General features: G+C 36.9%; 1 protein-coding gene and 1 pseudogene across 1 annotated transcript; both read right to left on the bottom strand.

Annotated features, from left to right (window-relative positions):
- Positions 1 to 5,070: 5,070 nt before the first annotated feature.
- LOC122062790 lies at positions 5,071 to 16,421 on the bottom strand (annotated as a pseudogene).
- Positions 16,145 to 19,614, bottom strand: LOC122062789 (probable leucine-rich repeat receptor-like protein kinase At1g35710). Its single transcript, XM_042626431.1, has 2 exons — positions 17,682 to 19,614; positions 16,145 to 17,585 (listed from the first exon to the last, which is right to left on the bottom strand). The coding sequence occupies exons 1-2, from the start codon at positions 19,596 to 19,598 to the stop codon at positions 17,229 to 17,231; spliced, it is 2,274 nt and encodes a 757-aa protein (XP_042482365.1). The 5' UTR covers positions 19,599 to 19,614; the 3' UTR covers positions 16,145 to 17,228.
- Positions 19,615 to 26,113: the final 6,499 nt, after the last annotated feature.

Genomic DNA, 26,113 nt, shown 5'->3' with positions numbered 1-26,113 from the left:
TCTTAATCAAATAAAAAAAAAAATTAGGCATCTTCACGCTCAAAGTCATAATGCTTCTCTATTTTTCCGTCACTCACCGTTCTGCGACTATCTTAGTCATCTTATGACTGGTTTTTACGCACAAGATATACCATGGGAGTTGCATGGGTTGGTTAAGCATTATTGCAGAGGGTACCAATCAAGGATACCCCAAGTTAGGGATGTATACCAAGGGATGGGGAATTAAGCATTAATATCAGAATTCATATCAGACTTAATATATACTGTGGAGGTTATTTTTTCTCTGTGCTTCTATCTAGTTACTCTATTAAGTTGGCACCATCCATCAAAATTGATCCAACCTTGTAATCATTTGTCCAAAAAGAAACATAGACTGCGATCCAATACTGCACGGACATTACCCACTCGACGATAATTGGATCATGTAAATTTGCAGCCTGATGACAGGAGAGAAATCAAAGATGCTGTATCCACCATGGCCGCAAATTCATTAGCAGAGCTCAAGCTGAAACGACCAGGACCACGCTTTTCATGAGCAAAGAGCGTGGCATTAAAGTCACCAAGAACTAACCAAGCCAATCCCGCAATAGAGCATAGTTTACACCAAAGCTTCCTCCTTTCTACCTTGAAACTTCTAGCATGGATGACAAAAAGCATAAATTTTGTATTATTCACCACCACAAAGAGAGAAATCAGCTGCTCAGAAGTCATCACCACCACTGGTTTTGAATTAGATATAAAGTCAGCCGAGAAACCCATGGAAGCAAAGAATTGCTCTCAACGAGGCTTTCGCCCTTTCGTTTCGGATACCCCTTATATTCCAGAACAACACCCCTATCCATATCTCTAAGAGAATCCGAATCTTGTTGCTATATCGTGCATAAAATTTCGATACCCGAATCATCCGGAAGTTAAAAAACCTTGAACCTGTTAGATCCCCCCTATCCAAAAGGCTCCAGCCGTCCAAGCTTAGGCTGTGTCGCCTTATTTTTTACCCTTTATTTATCAAAATTCCATTATTTTGGAAAGCCTATAATTGGGGGTCATAAAATAAGAAAAACAAATGAAGAAAATCCAGAGGAAATTCTCCGAGAAATTCCTTTTTAGGAAATCCTAGAGAAACCCTGAAATTTTGCACAAATCCTGAGAAGTCCATTGGAATCTTCAAATTCCATTGGAGTACTACCAAAACCCTGATTTTTTCACAAAAACCCCAAAAATTCTAGAAAACACTAGAAAACCTACAATTTCTATAAAAATCTATAGAGAAGCCCAGAAAGGGCGGAATCTCTATTGGGAGACAATATCCTACAAGAAAGCGAGAAAAAAGTGACGTATTCGCCCTTGAGTAAAGAGAATCATCAACCACAACTGGATTTAGAGTACATATCTCTTTTTGAACCTATCTTACATATTCATTATTTCAACTCTTATCATCATGTGATAAAGTATCATACAACCATTATTTTGTCCACATCCTCATGTGATATAGCATCATACAGCCGTTATGTTGTCCACATCATCATGGGATATTGCATCATACAACCATTATGCTGCCCATATTCCCATATAGCATAGAGCTAATTTTTATCATTTCATGTGAATGGCATGAATGTAATTTTTATTATCTCATGTGAATAGAGTTAGAATTAATTTCTATTATTTCATGTGGATGGCATAGATGTAATTTCTATCATTTCATCTGAATAAGTTGGATTGCTTCATCATTATTGCATGCATGTCCATTTTCACCATGATTTTGTTCATATAAACATAGCATGCATGTTGGCCTAGGGTTATTTAAATTCTTGGAGAGAATGTTCGAAATACAAGCATCTGGCCGAAAGATCGAAATTTTCGGGTGAGGTCCACGCTTAACACCTTTCCACTTTCGTAACTGACATGGACCCCTCTGGAACATATCAAATATGAAGTCAAATTGGTTTGATCCCTTAACCGGAATTAGAACCCCTATTCGAGTTTAATCTCTCGATCGGATTTGGGCTTACCAATAGGATTCTATGCCCTCAAATCTTAAGGTGATGACTCAAAAATTATGTTTTCTCCATTCCCTCCATGTCTTCAAGAAGATTGAGAACATAAAACCCCCATTGGGAAGAGGAGTGTGGAAAGATAAAGAAGAAACCAATCCCAAGAAATGGAGTGTGGGATAGCAACCCCAAGAGAAGGGGCGAGAGGAGGATTATCTTTTCTCTTATCCCTACTATCATATACTAATCATAGATTGGTGTAGTCCGAAGGAAAGTCAAGGAACTTCTGCCTTCACCTTCAAAGGTGTTTGCCCAACTACCAAAAGAAAACAATTTTGGGCAACCATATAGGTTAACTTGTTGAGAAACCATCATATTAGTGTTTAGCAAGCACTAATATGTGTTCATATGCTCATGATCCTTTTATTTCTTACCTTTTAGGAAATATATATACATATATATATATATATATATATGCTCATGATCAAGACATAGAGCCACTACATTTCTCTTCAGTATCTTTTTATTTCAAGCACAAATTTCTTAAATGTTAGTGAAGGGTACTAGTTGTGACATAAATAAATTGATGAAAAAATGCATAATTGAACCAATTTGTAGTCACGTGCACTTTGCTAGCCAAGTTCACGAACATTTAGCACAGCCAACAAGACACTAATCTTGTTGCAATGGAAAAGGAAGTAATTAATTCGGGACTAGGAAAAAGTTTGACCGAAGAACCTTAAATTTAAATTCAGCAACTAGAAATCAAAATTATAAGAAAATGCCAAACAAGAAAAGACAATAAATGGAATATCAGAACAGGAATTAATAGCTTGTGAAATACACAATTCATTATCGTCTTCTCAAGATCAATTATTCTACTATGCGGCTATGAAATGAAACTACAATATAAAACAAACTGTAGAGCTCAACATGAGTCATTACCCATTATGCAAACTCCATATCCTACCCAGCTAGTCTGAAAACCCAAACATGCACCAACTATTTATTGAAAAAAATAATAATTTTCCACCTGTGTATAAGTTAATGGATATCCACAACGATAATAAAAATGTGTAAAGTAATAACGCTGAAACAAATCTACTCAAACTATAAATGCACACCAATTTTAACGTGAAAAACCTATTCAAGATGAAAGGGAAAAAACCACGGTACCTCGTCCAGGTAAAAACTTTCACTATGATAAAAAAGTGGTTACAAGATCTCCTCTCTAGACAATATAGAGGCTACCAAAACATCAAGAGAAAAATTATATCTTGGATTACAAAGCAACTCACCAAATAAAGGTGAATTCACAAAATTATAGTACTCTAACCTTCAAACATGTCATTCCAAAATACAAAAAAGCATCAGGACCTTTCTTTCTTTCCTTGACAGAGAGAACACTATCACGCCACAACCCAATACGAGAGAGCTCCTTTTGTTCCTTTTTCCCTCCCCTCTTTCATCTCCTCTTTCATCATCACGAAATCCAGAGTGAGAATAGATCTCACAAGAAAACTTCGCCTCATGGTTTGAGAATCATAAATACATTTACCTTTATACTTACCCTCTCACTACCCATCACATACAAATACCATATGCAGATCTCCTAAGAAGTCTTCACCGCCTAACCTTTAGTGCACGGGTGAAAGAGGACCCTTCCTTCCTTCCTTCCTACACTATTATGACAAAACCCATGACATGCACAGATGTTGTCGTGAGTGGCAAAGTGTTTGAATTGAAAGCCTAAAATGAAAATTAAATTTCTCCTGAAAGGAAAATAATTATTGATAAGGTACCTCCTTAATTCCCACACACAAGATCGAGTGATCACCAGCAGCTCATAGGACAACCACAGCGTCAAGCTAAGAATATATGAATAATGTTAGGCACTTCCAGCAGATGGGCAGCGGCCAGAAAGCTTTGCATAACAAAAAGCTGGAAGTGCAGCTGTTATGAGGAAGGAAATAGTGAGAGAAGGACCAACAAGAACAAAAACATAAACTCACCGAAAAATTACTAGTATCAGCCAGTGAACCAAATTTATCCTTTCTCCCTTCAAATGAAACTTCTATCCTCTGGTTTCTAATCTCTTTTTCTTTTTCCTTTTTTTTTGGGGGGGTGGGGGGTGTGTGGGGTGTTTTATAAATAAATTTAATTCAATCTCACACAAAGCAAACGATCAGGACAATGTCTACTTTAGAGATGTTTAGAGCGTAACTTGTCCAACCCCCCTACCAAGCTCTAATTGCTCCTAAACAAAGATGTAAAACTATTATTGTACTGTTGAATTGAACAAGGAGAAAGTGATTGGAGAAATACTCTAGTGTTTATATTCGCTGAAGTATATTTCTTCGATTCCATTTCCTACTGGCAATATCCTTCAATGCCATCGCTTGCATCATTAGTGCTTGGAGTAGGGTACCTGGAGCACTAGGGATGACCTTTTTACCAAAAACTTGCTAATCAATTATTTAGGTATTGGGGTCCTCTGATTTTTTTTTTTATATTTTATTTTACAGAATCAGTGGAAAGGAAGGTAGTCCATTGAAAACCACCTTTGGGGGGTTTAACTAAGCTTATAGTTGATTGCTGTTCTTGAGGAAACTTGAGCCTCTCTACTTACCAATGGAGTTACTTTTTGTTTTTTAGCTGAAAAGTCATTTCTATTAATGACAAATATTGAGAAAAAATAAATACAATGGCAAGATTGTAAAAATCTAGACATACATAGATGATAGATTAATCGGAGCTCCCGACCTTCGGCATTGCCATCAGCAGGGAGGAGCCAATCAGCCAGAAGAAACAATCATCTAGTGAACTGAAATCTCGGTCTACACTAAGCATCAATCAACGACTCGTCTTTCATATTCGGAAATAGGACAATCATAGTAGAAGAAGCAACATTCTTTGCTGTCGCCTTGGCCAAAAAATCAGCAATAAGGTTAGCCTCTTTGTAGTACTACGTGATCTTCCACTCAATAAATGCCAAGTACAGTTGAAGAAAAACCCAATCTTGCATCACAAACCATGAGATAATTTTAGTGTAAACAACAAATACCACAGCTACTAAGTCTCATTTAATCCACAGCTTTTGGATCCCCAAATTTCTTTCATTAAGAATCCCTAAGACAAGGGCAGCAAATCCGGCCTCATAATTTGTAATCTGCCTAAGAAAATCCCTGAACGAGAAAACTACTATTGACAAATTATCACGGAAAATACCACCCGCTGCTCCAGCTCTCTCCAGGATACCCAACGAGAGCAACCGTCCACATTCAATTTAATCCATCCCGTTTCTGGTTTGCACCAAAAGATCTCAATGATAGATTCACCTGGAAGAAGAATGATAGGCAGGACGCAAGAGATCCGCCACAGAGGTTACCAATGGAGTAACTAATTTATAAAACAGTGAAGATATCTTAACATTGAACTCTTTCTTATCCTTCAAAACAATATCGAAAGGAAAAAAGCAATGAATAAAAGGCAAAAGCAGTAGCATAGGAATGTACGCAAATACCTGATAAGTATATATTAAGGGGAGCATTTTGACCCTCAACATTAAACCATAAATCCTAAACTCTAAAAAAGCAAAAATATTAAAAGCCAACATAATTTTAACAGATACAGATGTAGGAGATATCTTTTTTTTCTTTCCTTTTTTGGCTAACTACGGGTATCCAAGCATTTGGTCTGACTAGTCCCGCAGGTCCATATGCACCCCCACAACATCAACTTTTTAAGGAAAAAAGTGAAATAAAACGAAATGCATACCACCCTTCAAATATAATTTGGGGTGGATATGTTCAGAATCCTATTATAGAAGGATCAAATTCATTTATGTGATTCTGCTTTCGAAGACATACAGAAGGATAATCAGAATGAGAGACTGAAAAACGTAGTTATGAAATAAGAAAACAAATTCAATAGCTAGAGACAAAGATACAATGACTAGAGACCAAAATTCTAAGCAATCAACACAAACTTTTAGGATCTTAGTTCAAGTAACTGGCTCAACATAAGTAATAGAATTTTGATTATCCACATTAAAAGGACACACTCAAATGCACGAGGCTCCCACCATTGTGTGATTTGGAGAGATTCATAATGTGAACAGCCTTACCCTATTTCACTGAAGGGCCATAATTTTTGTCTGTCCATGTTATTAGTGTTGTTTAGTAGAAAATCAATGACATCATCAACACTCAAGATATTTCGAGCTACAAAGTAACAGCCTTAAATTTTCAACATTTAGTGGGAGTGCATCCTAGCTCAGAAATGGGGAATGCATCCTATGTGGGCTGAGAGGAGTTAGTTTTGTTTGAGCTGGTCTTGGTGGGGAGCTCTTGATCTCCTTGCTATTGTTGGGTGTTTCTTTTTGTTTGTTGGCCTTTTGGCCTTAGTCTTTGGAGCTCTCTTAGTCTTGGGTTCCCTTGTCCCAAGTTTTGGTTAGCTGCTTTGTTCTTCAATCAATATATATATATATATTGATTGAAGCACACACAATTGAGATTACCCAGGAGACCAACCATTTCAAATCACACCCATATCCATACCAGATCAGACCGTATCTTCTCAAGAAAATCTCTACAGATCGAAGGGCCCAACAAAGAACCTGCTGCAGACGATAAGAGAGATTGATGGGAGCAGACCCCTTCAATGCTAGCCTTTTGGGTATGCACTATACAGAGCTACATCCATGGCAGTGCATCTTGAATCCTGTTAGTATATCCTCTCTAATAGAACCATATATCCATCCAACCTGGTTCAAACTTGAGTAATTATGGGATGAAGCCGAATAATTAAACTTTTCTTCATAAGAAGGCTCACCCCATTCTGTTCTATCTTCATAACAGCGACTATAACATGGATAGCTTCTTTTAAGAGAGATGAAGAACTGGCCTGCTTGTGGAACTCCGCCATCTTCTAAGAGTTTGGAAGCTATGAACATAGGAGACTGCCCAAAATTTTTCTCAATCTTTGTTTGGGACATGAGGGACAATTTTACACTATCTATTCCTGTCATGGGCACACTGGTTAGTATAACCAAAGTAGAGATAAAATCAGCTGAAGAACCAATACTGTGAAAATGCAACTGATTACCTTCAATCGCCTCTTCAAAATTTTGGAGGGCACGTATCTATGAAGTTTCTCTTTTCTTTATTTTCTTCTTCTTCTTCTTTTGGCTATCTAGGTCAGCAGTTGCATGTCTTTCCAAGTCATCATATTCTAACATATATTGTGTTCCCCGGATCCCATCAAGTCCTTTCATATAGACATTATTTGTTTAAACATGAATGAGGAAAAAAAAAATGTGATTCCTTCAACAAGAAGTGCTACATACATCAAAGAATACAACATTCCGATTTGAGGAAACTGCAAGCAAATAGCATACTTTCTTTCAAAAAAAAAAAAAAAAAAAAAAATGTGATTCCTTCAATAAGAAGTGCCGTATCACATTCAGAAAATAAGGTGCATGGTAAATGATTACCGAGACTTTCACCTTCAATAAACAAGTAAACGGGGAAAAAAATTATTATTAAAATTGAACAAAGTCTTGATATAGAATGGGGAAAAGACCTGGTGTCAGTGAAAACTGGAGAAAAAAAATATCTGGGCTTTACCACAACATTCATGGTTCTAGGTTTTTTGGTGTTGATCAAAGCTCGATCACTCTCAAGCACCATTTTGTCCAAGATATAATTGTTTCATAAGTCATATATTAGTATGTACAAAAGATTTAGGTGGAAGAAGTGGCAAGGAAAGACATGTACAATTTAGAACTGTCCAAAGTTTGACCTCAAATAGAGCTAATTGGAGGACTAGGATCCATGTAGCCGATCCCATTTAAGTGGTATTTTTCTGAGTTGTTGTGTTCCTCTCCTTTTACTTTCCTTTTCATCTATTTTTTATTTTGTCTGTGCAAGGATTCATATAGCTGACCCCAGTTTTGTTGGGATAAGTCCTAATTGTTGTTGTTGCATGTACAAAGATTAACATGTTGGCATATCTAGGTGGGAAAAAAAATACATAATTGACTTAAGGCACCACTTTTGGCATAGTCATCAGCAGATTTATTAAGTTATTAATTAGATATAGAATGGGAAAAAAAAAGTACTTGATAAGGGAAAAAAAAAAAAAGGAATTGGGCTTTACCAAAGCATTCATGGCCTCGGCTTTTTTGTGGTGATCAAATCTTGGTCGTTCTTGAGAAAAATAAACCAGACGTGGAAATTCATTTCCTTCAACATCTCGAAGACCATTTTTTCCAAGAAATACCTATTAATTAGAGAAATAATGGAACCAATACTTGTTTTCTGCTAAAGTTCAGCAAAAGATTCTATTAATAATAGATTAAGATGTGCAAAAGATCAAAATGTAGGCATACCTAGGCTGGAAAAAAATACATAATTGATTTAAGACTCCACTTTCGACATGACCATCATCAAAGCTTAAGAAACTCAGATGACTCATGTACCTTTGGCATAGCCATCAGCCGAATCATGAGATATCGCATGGATGATGCAGTTTTCTAACTGTCAAAGATAACAAATGGATAATCACCCTTCAAATAAATACAAATATAAATGGAACCAATACTAATCTTAGCTATTTTAATTAGAATTTTCTCATCCTTAAATGTAGTTTAGTTTCAGGAAAAATGTTGCACAAGCAGGAATTTTAAAGATGCCACATTATGTGTATATATGCACTAAAAGGACATAAACCTAGTTACCAAAAACATAACAAAAGGATACTAATTTAGACAACATTCTCATGAAGAACACCTAATAGGTTTAAATATGGTATTTGAACTCATAAACAATGAACTAGAAAGGCGTAATCTTAACAGCTCGCCAGTTGGCTCTCCCTCTGAGCCAAGCCACACCTTTAGTGATATGTGGGAACATAAATAACGGAGAGGGCCATACAACCCAAAACACTGAAAATGACACAATCACTCATAATAATAAGAACATATATCCATAAACTTTTCAAAAATATGCATAACTTTTCCATAACATAAAGCATGATAGATCAAAGTATTTATGAAACAATGTAAACACTTTATGAAAACATGGAAAATAATCTTCTAAAGTTTAAAATGCTGAATTCCTTTTTTTGTTTTATTATTAGTCATAGAGTTACACTGTCAACTCCAAACATAAGTGTGAGACATCTCGTGTATCAAACTGTCACAGTCCAGGATCTCATAACCACGAGCTATGTGGCACAAATACATGAAACCATGGGCTAAATGGCACACATGATGAAACATGGGCTAGGTGGTACATCACATCATAACTTATCCCATCCTAAATGGGCCGTTCTACTGGCTAAGAGAGGAACATAAACATACGCCTATGTCTCATCTAACACCTAACCTCTATTGGAAAGGATTGAAATCATGTCATCCAATCATTCATAATTTTTTTCGCTAAGAAGTCCTTTGTATTAAAATTAGAATATGAACAAAAAAGAGGAAAAATACTAAATACAAAGTTGGTCAAAATACAACCCTATCAAAAACAAGACGAGAATAGAGATGTCACTGATCCACCTTCGGCATTGCCATTTGCAGATAAGGACATCAAACTAACACTCATCCCAGACTAGAGAAATTAAAAAAATAAAAAACTAGGTAAATCGATACCTAGGCCTTCCTACAACATCAATTTCTGAATCCAAATTGACCATAGGAGGCCAAGATAGAATAGGATTTGAATCTTCAGATCTTGCAGTCGATTTGAACAAATAGTCAGCAATTGAGTTTGCTTCACGATAACAATGAGTGATTTTTCATTCCACTACTTCCAAATATGGAAGGAAATTCATCCATCATTGATGAACATTCCATGGGGTTTTCGTTTTCAAGATCAAGGTAACCACTGCTACCGAATCACATTCAATCCATAGACGATGAATACTAATCTCTTAGCATTCTCAATCCCTGAGGTAATTGCCATGAATTCCGCATCAAAATTGGTTTGAACACCTAGGAACTCTCTAAAATTTGCCACTACCTCAACTTTGTCATTCCGAAATACACCACCAGCACCAGCCTTGAGTGGATTCCCAAGCGAGCAACCATTCGTGTTCAATTTCAGCCAGCCTATTGGAGGAGAGCACCAATATACCTCAAAAATTTCTCGAGCTCTACGTTGAACACCAGGGAAACCCATGCTTCTCACACAGACCAAATCAGAAAAAGAAATAGCCGAACTTGAATGAACTAAGGCTTGAGAGCTAATTTCACTTTTGACTAACGCAAAACAATGTTTTGGTGTCTTTGCAACTCCGTCAAAACACCTAGCATTTCTCTCCATCCATATAAAATACGGAATCAAACTACTTTGCCACACACTTTTAAAAGACACCATCTTCATTTGATTTTTCCACCATGCAATTAAGAGCTCAACCTCAACAAAACCAGGCCATTGCACTCCAAAACAACCATAGAACTCACGCCACACCCAAACTGTAAAATCAAAGTCATAAAAAACATAATTTTTAGACTCCTCTGCTTGACCACAAAAATCACACTTCGATGTCATAGCAACACCTCGCTTTTGGACATTCTCATCAGTAGCTATTTTATTCTTTAATAACCTCCACCCAAAGATTATTTGACGAAACTGAAGTTTAGACTTCCATAAGCCAGTCATTCATATAAATAATGTATAAAATCAATTATAAGATAAAAAAAAAATACATTTATAAAGTATTCTATATAATCATAGCATACATTCATATTCTTTTAAGAAAACTATATATATAATTGCTAATGGTCAGCAAAATAGAATTGAAAGAAAAAAGAAATATGATATAGAGAATACATCCAGGCATCCCCAAACGGAAAAAATAAAAATTAGTTACTCCAATTCTCCAGCTTCGGCATTGCCAACAGCAGAGGAGTAAAGAAAACCCAATAAGCCAATAAATCTATATCTTGGGCACTGCAAAAAGTCCCAATTTATGTCATTGAAAATAATTGCTAGACCTGAATCCCAAGTTTCTGATCTATAGAACTTTACAACATGTTTCGCAAGCATTTCTCGGAATGATATAACATAAGTAAACATATGCATAAATACATATGTGGATCATATCAAGTTCCACTTACAAGTCAATCAATTAACTCAAAAATTTCAGCAGGCGAGTCACTCACTCTAGGGCACTGCTGCTACATATGCAAGCATACAATAATGTCTTAGGGTTCTATTCTATATAGAGGGTCCAATTAAATCTAACCTTGAACATTTTTCATTAATAGTTACAAATTCTTTTTTTCTTTAGGTAAAGATAGTTACAAATTCTTTCAATGCATAAGTCCAATTACAATTTAACAACATTAAAACCAATTTAAAATCCTATAGCGAAATAATGGTTAAAGTTCAATTGATAGACCCAACTCCTGGGGTCTTATCTTAATCCCAATCAGTTACCTTAATTTACCTCTTTCTTATTTTTTTCCTCTCTTATCCTATATTTTCTCTCATTCTCGGTTTCCTCTCTCCTTTTCCAATTTTATCTCTAACGCTCTGTGTCCTTCTTTCTCTATCTCTTTCTCACGCACACACTCTAGGACAGCTTGCATTCTCTTTTTGTCCTTTCCTTTCTAACTCAATTCAACTCGGGATCTCTCCCTCTTTTCTATTATTCTCCTTCCTTCTTTTACTCCAAGGCAACACACAGTTTCCCTCGCTCCTTTCTTTCCTCTCCTAAATTTTCTATTTCTTTTCTTCTCCTTTTATTCCTACTCCCTATTTGGTCTCCGCCTCTCCTTATTTTCTTTCCTTCTCTCTCAGTCACTAACTATGGATCCACTATCATCAAGCCAGAAAAAAGGAATAATTAAGAAAATAAAAATTAATAAATACAGAATAGAAACTTGCCTAAACTGAACCCTCTCTTCCTTCTTTCTTTGATTTCTCGGTTTTTTTTTTTCGCGGCTCATTTTCTCTCCCTCTCCTCTCTTCCTTCTTCTGAGGAAGTCGCATGAGGAAGTTGCAATTGCCTTCCTCTTTCCTTTTTTTCTTTTAAATCCAGCCACCGAACACCTTACCTGAATCATTCCTGGATGATCCCCTACATTGTTATCTGGCCATGGTGTTCCATCATGCATCCTTCAACCCTCTTCGGGGACCTTTTATGCCATGGAAACTGACCCATTTATCCAAACCTTGAATTCTTCATCGTCCTTCTGTATACACAAAATGATGCATTAGATAACCTTGACATAAAAGATAACTAAAGCATAAGATAAGGAATAGGATAATCCAATGACATAACATTCCCTTATTTTACGATAATATCTTATACAATCAAAATTTGAGTCTTTATGTTACTACAAAAGAGAAGTGGTAGAATTTTACCACATAATTGTCTAAGAAATCAAAAAAGGAACCCCTTGGAGTCAATCATCACTACAACATGAGGCTGAAATAAAAAGGCAGCCTCTGCATGGCTTCCTTCAACTTCAACTTTTTTTTGGCTAGAGATACAAATTTTTATTAAAAAAAAAAGAGAAAAATAAAGATACAACTCATTCAACATGATTTATAAACCCCTACTTCGGCATGGCCATCAGTAGGGGAGAATAAACAGAGAAAAATTAGCATAGACGAAACCGAGGTCTTGAATCAGCATCATGCGCAATCTTAGATCTGATATGTGAAGGGAAGATAATATTTATCTCCGAGGACCCCGATTTTGCAACATCCTTGGCAAGGAAATCTGCCACCCCATTAGGTTCACGAAAGTAGTGAGAGATCTTCCAGTTTAATGAGTCTAGAAAGCTCTTAACTAGAAGCCAATCTTTAGCTACAAACCATGGGATAGATAGATTTTGAATCGCGACAACCACTGTTGCCGAGTCAGATTCAATCCAAAGTGCATCCACTTGTAACTCCTTAGCTTTGAGAGCTCCTTCCATCAAGCCTTTAACTTCAGCATAGAAATTGGATTGAATCCCTAAAAACATCTTAATAGACCCCACAACACTACACCTATGATTCCAAAGGATTCCTCCACTCCATCTCTTCTAGGATTTCCCAAAGAGCATCCATCCACATTCAATTTTGTCCATCCCCAAAAAGGTTTACACCAAAATAGCTCAAGCGTCGATAAAGGCTTACCAGGTTTTGCAGAAAGACCAAGCCTGCGGCAGCATAGGAGATTAGTTTGCTTCCTTCAACTTCAACTACCACTTCCAAGTTCCAAAAAAAAGAAAAAAGATCAGGTTGAATAAAACTGACATAAGAAAAACTCATTTAGTAAGATTAAAATCATATAACAACGAATGCTAAGCATATATATTAAAATGGATAAATCATAATAACAAAAAATTTCAGAAAAGAATCACCTCCAAAAATAAAAAGATCAGCTCTATGGTCTACAGTGAGGACTTTAGCCGTGCCATCCCTATCAAAATCCCAAAAGGATGATATAGTTTTGGAATGAAATGGATTGATAACCCATGCAATTAACCAAATGCTAACCTTGAGATTTATTGTTTAATTTTAAGTGCGGTCTTAAATGAATCGCCTCAGCCCCTGTTGGTCAGATGAGTCTTCGATCTATTTCAATAGCATTTAGGTCACCTATAGTAATTCTATGAAAATTCTCCACAAATGATGGTTGGAGAACAAGTAGCTCTTTTGATACTTGATGCATATTTGGGCGGGATTGTGGATGACTGCGTAAACATGCAAGTGCTATTCTCACAATAGAAACCAAATCCTTTGCAACCTTTTGGTCTGATGGAAAGGTGAGACATGGGTCTAACATGTCCCTTAATTGAATCTTTTGGCCAACTAATGATGTTATAGATGAGATTAGCTCCCCCGGATGCTTTCCCATAATTATTTCGAATGCCACTACTCCAAAACTATATACATCACATTTCTCAGTTAATGCCATGGTGTATGCAAGCTCTGCAAGGCAAGAAAGAAAGAGGCTTAATGAAAATGTATAAATAGGACAAAAAATAAGTTTTAATAGAAACAAGAAACTGCAATATATTTTGAATGAATATCGTAAAGCAAGGTCTGGACTCATCAAGTATCAATTTTAAACTCAAATTTAGTTATGGAGAAGTGTTTCCTATGGGGGAGCCTGACCACTGCGTGTGCACATACAAGGGCCAATGAGAGTGCGCAAGAAAGCATCAATAGTGCATCATTTTGTATTTCATGGGGATAGGGCTGTCATTTCACCCCCATGTGTCTAAGTGCATGGGCCATGCTCCCCCCATAGAAACCATTTTCCTTTAAGTTATTTACCTGCACCTCTTGGTATCCATGTGCCCTCTTTGTAATCATAAAACTTTTAACAAATCACTTTTCCAGCAAGAAAACTCTGTGAAGATGAAAGATCAAATGTAAATAAGAGACTTGGGATCTACCTCTCCACAAAATTTGGGGCCCATCCAATAGAGTATATGACTAAAAAAGGGTGGCTGATATAGAGATTCCCCTCTATGGCTTTGGAAGAAACTTGTGCCATTATTCCTCCATTACTACTGAGCATTGTGGCCTTATATATATATGCACTATGCCTGGTGAAGTATAACACTTCACTGTTTGCAACTTGGTAGGACATGGGTTAGTCCATGTGAAGTTTATATGTTTTGCAAAGGTAAAACATTGTTCACATACAAATTAACATCAGTAGATAAATTTTGTTATGTGTCAAAATATGGTTCCGAATAGGAGTGGGAGACCCGAGGTCCTCTTATCCTCAAAAATTATGGCCCAACTGACATGCCATGTGGTTGAAGCGGGACTTGGGTCAAAAACTCCCTAGTAGGGCCACCTAGAAATTCTCGTATTTGTAGTCAGTGCTGAAAAATTCGTGGATATGTTTTCTATATGACCATCTACTCATATGATAACTTTATCCAATATGTCTTTACCGCATAAAATATAAAGTATAGAAAAATGATATATTAATTTTTAGCAAGCTGAGTTTAATGGTAGAAAATACAAAGTAAATATCAATTGCATGTTGGGCCAACATGGTAGAGATGGGACCTAAGAGTAGAGATTACCCAAGGATACTACTACCCATTCAATAGTCGTTTTGATCAAATTACTAACAACCCCCTTGCCCAAATAAATAAATAAATCTAGGGAGTTGGTTTTATGTTTGAGGATGGTTGTATATGCCCCTTGACAACCCTCACCAAATGTACTTTATTTTTCTGAATTAAGTAAATTCAGAAGGTAACCTAAGATTTATTTTGGGTTTGACGGGAGGGCTGGATATGGCACTCCAACCCCCCCCCCCTAAAATGTAATTTGAGGTCTACACTTGATTAACTTAGACTTCTAATACTTTGGCCATTATTTATTTATTTTTCGCAACTGTATCTTGCTTCTAATTCAATAGTAAAGCATAGGAGTGCTAGAGATACTTATTTTCTGTATAAGAATTTGGAAAACAAAATTGATTTATTACAAAATATACTTGAGTAGCTTATGAAATATGGTAGGGATTCTTTTCTATTATAAATGAGTAGTTTCATTGTTCTATTTTGCTCCCCTCCCCCCCCCCCTCTCTTATGGTCCTGATATTTCTTTAGTTTGCAAAAAAAAATTTCCAATTTTATTTACGAACACCTAGAAATTCAAGGATATTTAAGAAATTTATGATATCCTTTAGTTTTCTTTTTGAATTACTCAATTAAATTAAATATTTTGTACTCATCCTAATTTATGTAATGCATTAACTTAAGTAAAAAAGAATCTAGAGGATATTAACTGATCAAAAATTTAATAATTTCTATTGTAACATATAAATACCATAACAATAGGACATTGTAACATTCATCTTGTTATTCTAAAATAATTGTAATTAAAAGAAACTAATATTTTTTTTTAATCAAAGTTTTGGTGATTGTGAACTAAATCTTTCAAAGTTCAAACATTATATTTCTCAAACTATAATAATTGTGCTCCACTTGGACTTGAAGGTATGAGATACAAAACACTTTATCTTTCCTTTTTTCAATACTAAGACAAAAATTACTTCAACGGCCCAATTCAGCGAAAATCCAAGGTCTTAAATACTATAGTAAAGATAAAGAAACCTAAAACTACAACAACAAAAATAAAATATATAGCATTGAAATTTTTAAATACCTGGAGCAATATATCCATGAGTTCCTTTAAGTGATGTCCAATTAGATGAGTCTGGCTTTAATAATCTTGCAATGCCAAAATCGGATACATGAGCCTCAAGTTCCAAGTCCAGCAATATATTTTTGCTTGAAATATCTCGATGAATTATTGGTGGAATGCAATCATGATGCAAGTAAGACAAAGCATTGGCCACACTTTTGATGGCATTTACTCTTTTCAGCCAATCAAACTTCATAGCCTCTGCTTGATTGCTTAAGATACGTGCTATGCTTCCCTTTTCCATATACTCAAAAACAAGAAATATGCATCATGGATGAGAGCAGAATCCATAAAGTTTGACAATGTTTCGATGCCTTATTTTTGTTAGTATACGTATCTCATTCCCAAAGCTTTCATCATTAACTATAATTGTCTCACCCTCCAATGGATGGAACTTCTTCAAAGCTACAACATGGCCAGTAGGTAGCACTGCTTTGTAAACATTCCCAAAAGTTCCAGTTCCAATGCAATATTTGGAATCAAAATTCTCTGTTATTTGAATAATATCCTCGTAAGCAATATGGCCATTGAAATTCTATATTGAAAATATATTGCCATGATTTCTTGTTGTTGCTTCTATATTTCCTTGTTTTGCTTTTTTCCGCAAGAGGTAGAAAACACCGATAATTGCAAGTGCTAAGAATACAATTCCTATCAAAGAAGCAATGATGGATATGACAACCTTATAGCCCTTTTTCTTCGATCCCTTGCTTCTATGAGATTGATTACAGGGAAGTAGATTTTGAAGGTCACCACATAACCCTTTATTGTTTCTAAATGCTTGTGGTGAAGCATTTCTGAAAACTTTGTTGTTAGGAACAACACCCTCCAACTCATTGTAGGACAAATCAAGAGATACTAAGCTAGCCATCTCTTCGAGAGAAGAAGGTATTGAGCCTATGATCATATTATGGGATAGATTCAAGATTTCCAGCATCACCAACTTTGCAAGCTCAGGTGGTATCGGTCCACTAATTGAGTTATGACTAAGGTCTAATTGAATTTGTAAGGAGACTAGATCACCAATTTGAGATGGAATGCTCCCATTCAATCAATTCCAGCTCAAATCTAATGAAGACAATTTGGAGCATTGACCAAGTTGAGACGGGATTGATCCAGTTAACTTGTTTTCCAAGAGGTCAAGAAACTCCAAATTGATTAATTTATTCATTCCAATTGGTACATGCCCTGAAATATTGTTGCCACGTATATTCAAGTGGAACAAATTAGATAAGCGACCAAATTCCTTTGGAATCTCCCCAGCAAGTTTGTTGAAAGAAAGGTCAAGTAGTCCAAGTCGTGTTAACTGACCAATCTCAGGTGGTATCTTCCCACTAATATTATTTCCAGAAATCTTCAGAATGGACAAATTCTTACATTTTCCCCAATTTGGTGATAGCTCTCCATATAGTCAGTTGTAACTCATATCAATGTAATAAAGATGCGGATATACACCAAAACTATCAGTTATATTTCCTACTAATAGGTTTTTTTCAAGTCTAACTCTCATTAAACTTGTGCAACTTCTGAAGTCAGGAATAGGACCCGTAATACTATTGTTTTGAACCACTAATCTTTGAAGTGATCGTCCTTGGCATATTTGTTGTGGTAATCTTCCAGATAAGAGGTTGTTGCACAACTGAAATTTTACAATGGATGCTTGGCTACCAAAGTCTTGAGGTATGGCACCAGATAATTGATTCGAATTCAAAGAGAGGGACCCTAGTCTAGTTAAATTAGACAGAGAATGAGGGATTGGACCACTGAGATTGTTTTCAGATAGCTCCAATTCAATCAGATTTTTTATATCTCCGATTTCAGAAGGCATTGTACCAAATAATTGATTCGAATGCAAATAGAGAAACTCTAGTCCAGTTAAATTAGACAGAGAATGAGGGATTGGACCACTGAGGTTGTTTTGAGATAGTTCCAAGTCAATCAGATTTTTCATATCTACGATTTCAGAAGGCATTGGACCAGATAATTGATTCGAATGCAAATAGAGGGTCTCTAGTCTAATTAAATTTGACAGAGAATGAGGGATTGGACCACTGAGGTTGTTTTCAGATAGCTCCAAGTCAATCAGATTTTTCATATCTCCGATTTCAGAAGGCACAGGACCAGATAATTGATTCGAATACAAATAGAGTGTCTCTAGTCTAGTTAAATTAGACAAAGAATGAGGGATTGGACCGCTGAATTTGTTTTGTTGTAGTGCCAATTGAACCAAATTTTTCATATCTCCAATTTCTAGAGGCACCAGACTAGATAATTGATTGTCAAACAGATAGAGGGTCTCTAGTCTAGTTAAATTAGAGAGAGAATGAGGGATTGGACCACTAAGGTTGTTATGAGATAGCTCCAAGTCAATCAGATTTTTCATATCTCCAATTTCAGAAGGCACAAGACCAGATAATTGATTTTCAAACAAATAGAGGGTCTCTAGTCTAGTTAAATTAGATAGAGAATGAGGGATTGGACCACTAAGGCTGTTATGAGATAGCTCCAAGTCAATCATATTTTTCATATCTCCGATTTCTGAAGACACTGGACCAGATAATTGATTGTCAAACAGATAGAGGCTCTCTAGTCTACTTAAATTAGACAGAGAATGAGGGATTGGACCACTGAGCTTGTTTGCATCTAGGTCCAACATAACCAAATTTTCTAGATTTCCCATTGCGTAAGGTATTGGACCACTGACTTCATTGGTATGCAAGTATAGAAAGTGAAGGTTGCTTAAATTAGCCAGGACATGGGGGATCATACCAGTGAATTTATTCGAACCTATTGCTAACTCAACCAGATTTTTCATATTCCCTATTTCTAAAGGAATTGTGCCACTGATTTCATTGCCATAGAGGTCTAAGAAGTGCAGGCTGCTTAAATTACTCAAGGGAGGCAGAACGCCAGAAAGATTAATATTGGAGAGATCAAGGTTGGTGAGTTTGGAGAGGCTACCAATTTGATCTGGTATGGCTCCTGTGAGTCCATTGCCACTGAGATTGAGACTGAAGAGATTGGGAAAGGAAGAGAAGGTGAAGTTGTGAAGCGTACCTTGCAGCTCCAGTCCTGGAAGGCTAATCTCAACCACGCTGGTTCGGGCTTCGTTACAAGTTATACCAAACCAGTTGCAGCAGGGGATTGGTGCTGAGGATGACGATGTAAGCTTCCAAGAACGGAGAGCAGGGACAGAGTAGTTTTGGAGAGTGGCTTTCCATTTGAGTAGAGCCTCTGTTTCACTTGATGATGACTGAGAGGAAGAGACCCCTAATCCACTACCAAACGCAGAGGAAGTACTGAGGAATAAGATAATAAGGCAAAGATAGAAAAACGACATTAACGGAGTCGGAGAAGTACTGAGAGAAGAACGGGTGGATGAGTAGTAAGCCATGGGAGATAAGTCCAGTGAATCAACCATACATACATACCATTATGTTGTCATCTTGATTGCTAATTTATAGAGAGGCCAGGTGATATCTAGTTTTTTGAATTCCAATTAAATAAATAAATAAAATAAGGTTCTTGACGCACGAAGTCAACAAAATGATTTCTTCCACAATTCAACTCTTTAATTTGTTGCGTGAAAGAAACGTAACTACAAATCAAACGAAGGTGTGGAAGTGTCGGTTGTCTCTCCCAGTGAATCCTCTTTTGAAAAAGAAGATCTGATACTACATTAGATTGTCAGATGAAAAAATGATGATGGACGAGTTGCAATCATCCACCTGGAAAGAAACCCATTGGTTCGAAATGGTTCTACAGTACTAAACGTCTCGGATGGAACTATTGAGTGTTATGAGGCATGGAACTAAAAAAAAACAATATGGTGGGAAGAACTATTAAACAATATGGTTTGTTGCCAGGGGTGTCAACGGTCCGGGTCGGTGCGGTTTCGGTCCGGTTCCACCGGTTTCGGTGTGAGTTTGGAAGTGACCGAAACCGACCCAATAAGGATTTATCAGTTTCGGTCCGGTGTCGGTTTCGGTGCGGTTTGGGTTCGGGTTGGTACCGGTTTGGATTTATTAGGTTCATTTCGGTTTGGATCGGTTTTTTAAACCGGTATGAAGCCATTAGGAAACAACCAAATGATGAATTTTTGAACTTCGATTTCTTAAATCGATTTGTAACGGGGTTGGTTTTGATTTTTGGTCTAGTTTGAATTCGATTTTCCATACAAATGTATACAAAACTATTCAAATTTTAATTTTTTTAATGAATTTTGGAGTGTTTCGGTTTCTTACCGGTTTGGTTTCGGTTTCGGTCCGGGTTTTGAGCCGGTTTCAGTTTGGTTTCGGGTTCATCCGGTTTTCGGTGCGGTTCGGTTTGGTTTTGGGGTTACAATACTTGAAACCGAACCGAACCAATAAGGCTTCGGTTCGGTTCGGTCCGGGTTGTTATCGGTTCGGTCCGGCCGGTTTTACCGGTTCGGTTTAGGAATTGACACCCCTAGGTACACCCAAATTGAAGTGGTGGACTACCATGATACTTTTGCACCTATGGCCAAGTTTATCGGTGTTTGTGTTCTTCTTGCCTTGGCAAGTGTTAAGGGATTGCTGCTTCACCAAATGGATGTCAATAATGAACTTTTACCTGGATATCACAAAAAGGGGGAAGACATTTATCTGTCGTCTGAACAAGTCCTTATATGACCTTAAACAGCCATCTCGCCAATGGTATTCCAAGTTTTCCACAGCTCTGTGTGCTTATGGTTTTCGGCGTTCTCATGCAGATCATTCACTTTTCATATTAAACTGGAGTTCTGCATTGTTTTCATCCTCTTATTTGTTGATAATGTGATTGTCACTGTGTCTGATCTCTCTCTCATCTATGATGTTCAATGCATGCTTCATCATCAGTTTCATATCATGGATCTCGGCCACTAAAATATTTTTTGGGAATCAAAGTTGCTCAGTCCCAAAAGGACTTTCACTTTTGTCAGCATAAAGATGTGCTCGACATCTTAAATGATTGTGGTTACACTGTTGACAGGCCTGATGTCGCTCCCATGGAGCTCAATTTGGAGCTATCTAATGACATGGGAGGTGTTCTATAGGATGCTTCTCTTTATCAGCTTTTGGTGGGCCAATTGATCTACCTTACAGTGAAACACCCTTATATTGTTCTAGCCGTCATCATTTTGAGCCAATTTATGCACCAGCCACGGTAACCCCACATGGATGCAGCCCACCGCTTATTTAACTACCTTAAGTAGACTCTGGGCCAAGGGCTTTATTATCTAGCCAATGCAACCTTGGAGTTTTCGGGCTTATTGTGGCTCAAAAATGGCTAGTTTCCCATGACTTGCCGATCGACGATGGGTTATTGTTCATACTGGGTTCTAGTCTTATCTCTTGGAAGATAAAGAAGCAATATACACTTTCCCATTCTTTTGCCGAGGCCAAATATCGTGCCATAGCCATTGCTACTTGGGAACTGGTATAGTTGACAACTTTATTGCGTGACATTAGCTTGGCCTATCCAACACTGATTCCTTTGTACTGCAATAACAAGGCCGCCCTCCATATTGTTGCCAACCCTGTTTTTCATAGGAACGAAATACATCGAGATCGATTGCCATCTCGTTCATAAAAAATACCAGCAAGGGTTAATTCAGCCATCGAAGATTGCGTCTCGCCTCTAGCTAGCCAATGTCTTTACAAAGGCACTCGGTCAAGATCAATTTCGGTTTCTAACGTCCAAGTTGGGTGTTTGGGATCTCCACGCACCAACTTGAGGGGTAGTCTTATCATCATTATCTTTCCACCTCATCCTTCTTATCTCCACCTGAACTTTCCATCAATATAAACTCTCAATATGTATCTTCCATATACGAAGGAAACATATTGGGAATGATATATGTAATGGTTGTATATATTCTCCTATTGGGATTGACAATTCAAATGAACAATTCATTTTGGATTCCTCAAGTTAATAAACCTTAATCAATCTTCAATCTTAATTGATCTAATCATCCTGATACATGGGTATGGTCCAAGGGTAAAAACATAATAAAAAACGGATTTTTATTAACAATTAAACTTGGGATAAATCTATTCGATATGGTTTGATTCAGGATGATCCATATCGGCTTAGAGTACTTCTGAAATTCCCTAAATGTTTATGTTTTACCACAACTTCATCTATTTGCGTTTTTACGTTCTACCACCCTAATCATAGCATATGAATAAAATAAAAAGTCTGAATGAATTGTTAATCACATGGTCACTCCCGTGCTTCTCTCTATTTCTTTTGGACTTCGTCCACCACACGCATAGAATATTGAGAGGTTTTGAAAATTGTCAAGTCCATACTTGAACAGGTATGATGAAGCTCCACATTTGAGCACCTCAGTTTCCTTCTCCTCATTGACATAATTCGAAATATGCCCCATAGTTAGCATTCATTCAAGTACCAATGATACACTAACTTAATGTATTGGAGGATAGTTCCATTCAATTTTAAATTTTATATTAAAGACTTTGTGCCATATTTTACTTGCAACTAGGTTTTTGTAAACATATTTTCCAAGACCGAGTTTTTCCTCACCCATGGCTATCAGTATTATGGCATTGTATTGGTCCAAGAGGATGATCAGTCACACTAGGACTAAGAGACCAAGTGGATACTTTACCAGTGGAGGAGGCCACCTTTGTGCTTCACTGGTTTGGAGTCTCGGAATTATGAACTATATGAAAGACTACAATATTAGGTCAATAATGCATTACCAGTTGGCAGAGTCAATGGAAACACAAGAAATCGATTCGCTTTGATTTTTTAACTCAGAAATTAGAGAGAGACAATGTATAAGCTAAAGACTTTGACTTTTGACTTCGACTTTGATTATAACTTGAATGATTGAATTATCCAGTCACTTCTAACTTGCAAGTGGTGGAAAAACAAGGAGGATAACATTCAGGAAATCAATAGGAAGTAGTGGGAAAATAGAGAAATTTTACAACTTACAGTCTCAGTTCAGATCTTATCCATGGGGTGGGATCCCAATTTGAACCTGATCTTGGAACCTCTACACCCTTTACCCTAGCCATGAAGTTCATTTTTCTTGGGAAAATCTAATTGTTATGACAGCATTAAACTTGAACATGGTTGGGCAACTAGGACTTAAGCTGTAGGAGGCTTAGAGTTTCATAAATTTACAAGATTGCAGTTTCACTGTTTGGAAATATATTGGCCACTATCAATTCAAGCTTGACTCCTTTGTTTTCACAGTGGAGATGCTGGTTTTGGAAGAGTGATCTATGCAAGTATAAAGTTTATCTATATTTTGGATGTGCCAACAAGAAGAGCTTGGAGATGCTACAAATTTTAAGGTAGTGTGAAAAGGATATCATTCACATGGGATAAAAATGAAAAGAGTTTCAGTATGTGCCTCACATCTCATTATTTGAGAGGTCGCATGCTGGAATTTGCAGTCCGATGTCATGTGCTTCTTTTTTCTTAATTATATTATAGAAGATAACGCCCTAAATAATATGGAGCTCCACACTTGAACACGATGTTTCCTTCTCCATATTGACATAATACTAAATATGCCCCAAATCTAAAACCGAATACCAATTATACCGTTAATTTTACTACATTTTTATTTTCTTGTTTTTAACCCTATTAATATGTGGATTCCATTTTGACAACACTCCCACCCCCAATTCCCTCTTAACAAACGGGTCCTTAGTGATAAGTAGTTTCCACTATGTCAATAGTGAATAGTAATGTAATGTAATGATGACCAAGGAACCAATCAAGTACACACTTAAACAGTGGAGGGAAGGAATGTCAATCAGTGAGAAACTTTCTTTCTTTGCGCCATAATGAGTGGAGGCCACCTTCGTGCTTCAGCACTAATAGAGTAGGAAAATTGACAAGACACCGCCCGTGATGTAGACAATTAGAGTCTCGAAACTATGTGAAAGACTTTAATTACAATAAAGCATTGCAAGTTGGTAGAGTTGATGGAAACAACATAAGTAATCAAATTGCTATGATTATTAACTTAGAAAAAATTAATGAGAGGGGGGGAAAAAAAGTATCAGCTAAAGAATTTGGTGCGTAATGTATTAATTACAAGTTGGAATAATCAATGAAATTAGAACAATTGCAATGTGGATGATTTTGACTTTGACTTTAACTTTGACTTTGAGATCTAAGTGACTTTGGTCCTCATTTGCCTATATCAATTGGAAACATCTTTTCATTCTTGAATTTTTATTTTTTTATTTTATTTTTTGCTAACAATGGGTATTCAAGCCTTCGGCTTGACTAGTCCTACTGGTCCTTACTGACCCCACAGCCGTATGAATCGTATCTTATCAGAATTGAATGAGAATCATTCAACTTTCACCAAAAGTAATGAAAAATCACTAAACACTCCCGTATAAGTGACTCCAAGAAAATACGAAGAATTGAACTTAAAATCACATACTATTCAGTATGTGACGCCATGAGGGTCGGTTGTAAGCTCCACAACAGAAACACCCCAGAAAGCGGGATGGAACAAGAACTGATTTTACAGAAGCGGCGATGGATGCAGAACGGGTTTGTTATTTTCAACTCACACACACACATAACCATCGTATACCCATAAGCAAATTGTTTCACTTCAAGATTTGGTGGGAGGAAGAACAGATGGAGAAGACGATAATAATTTGAGGGCAAATTCGTCATCTCCTATATACTAAGGGTATTTTGGGGTTTATGGAAAAATTGTAATACACTTAACAGTTCTTCACTCACGGTCATGGTACGGTTGACAGAATCTAGAACTTAAAAGGAAGGGAGTATAATTTCAAACTTCATGGGAAAGGATTATATAATACTTGAAACATACAGGGGAGGGGAGTGTAATTTCCTCTTTTATTTATTATAAAGCGTTGAGGGCGAGTGTTCCCTGTTCTGAACAGATATGTTGGCTCTTCATTTCATTCTCTTCTTCTATATTTTTCTCAACTTCGGTTCTTGGTTTTTTTTTTTCCCTTTCAGAAAACCCTGCTCTTGAACAGTGGGAGAAGAGACATCCTCCACCCTGGTTTTAAACACAGGTATGACTCATCCTCTCCTTTATTCTCTCTTTCTACTTCTTCTTCTACTCTATTCCATCTTCTTCTCATCTTCGGTTCTTGCAAAAAAAATTTTTTTTTTCAGAAAACCTTGCCCTCACGCAAAGGGAGAAAGAATACCTCCACTCTCCGCCCTGCTACTGAAGACATGTATGATTTCTCACACTCCACCCTCCACACAGGTATGATCTCTCTCTCGTAGCTCTGGTTTTCTTGATTTGGTGTTCGTAACCTCTAATCATATGGAAGGTCTTGAATGACTAAAATTTTAGGAACATGCATAGCTATCAGGACAGTTAACGTCCCACTCGAACTCCACCTCTAGAGTCATACTCACACTCAATAACCTCTCTTACATTGTAGGCATTTTCAGTGAACACAAACTCTAGAGACTACTTGCAGTCCAAGACTACCTCATGAGACAGCAGAGTTGGAATAGGACTCTCACATGTGATAATAGAATTTCTATCCATTACTCACATATGTTAACAGAGTCCTACCCTATTACTATTAGAGTTTGAGTCTCCCACATGTGATCATAGAGTTTGTCTATAACTCAATAACTGTAATATCTATATAAGAGCATCATTGTATACTCATTAAAGTTAATGCCAATAGACTATTTTAACATGGTATCACAAGTCGCATAAAGCTCCACCGAGCACCTTCCTCATCCCCACATTTTCCTCCCCTTCTCTTATTACACCCCACTACCTCTCCAATAACCCACGCCTCCCCATCCTCCTCTCTTGGGAAAAAAATAAAAAACAGCAAACCAAACGAAAACCACCGACGTCCCTTTTCTCTCTTCTAGTCTCCAAAAAAAAAAAATCCCAAAGGGACCAACGTCCCTTTCACCATT

The sequence above is a fragment of the Macadamia integrifolia genome, unplaced genomic scaffold (genome assembly GCF_013358625.1).
Source record: "Macadamia integrifolia cultivar HAES 741 unplaced genomic scaffold, SCU_Mint_v3 scaffold1106, whole genome shotgun sequence".
NCBI classification, from domain to species: domain Eukaryota; kingdom Viridiplantae; phylum Streptophyta; class Magnoliopsida; order Proteales; family Proteaceae; genus Macadamia; species Macadamia integrifolia.
The sequence above is the reverse complement of the archived record's forward strand: the minus strand, read 5'-3'. Positions and strand labels throughout refer to the sequence as shown.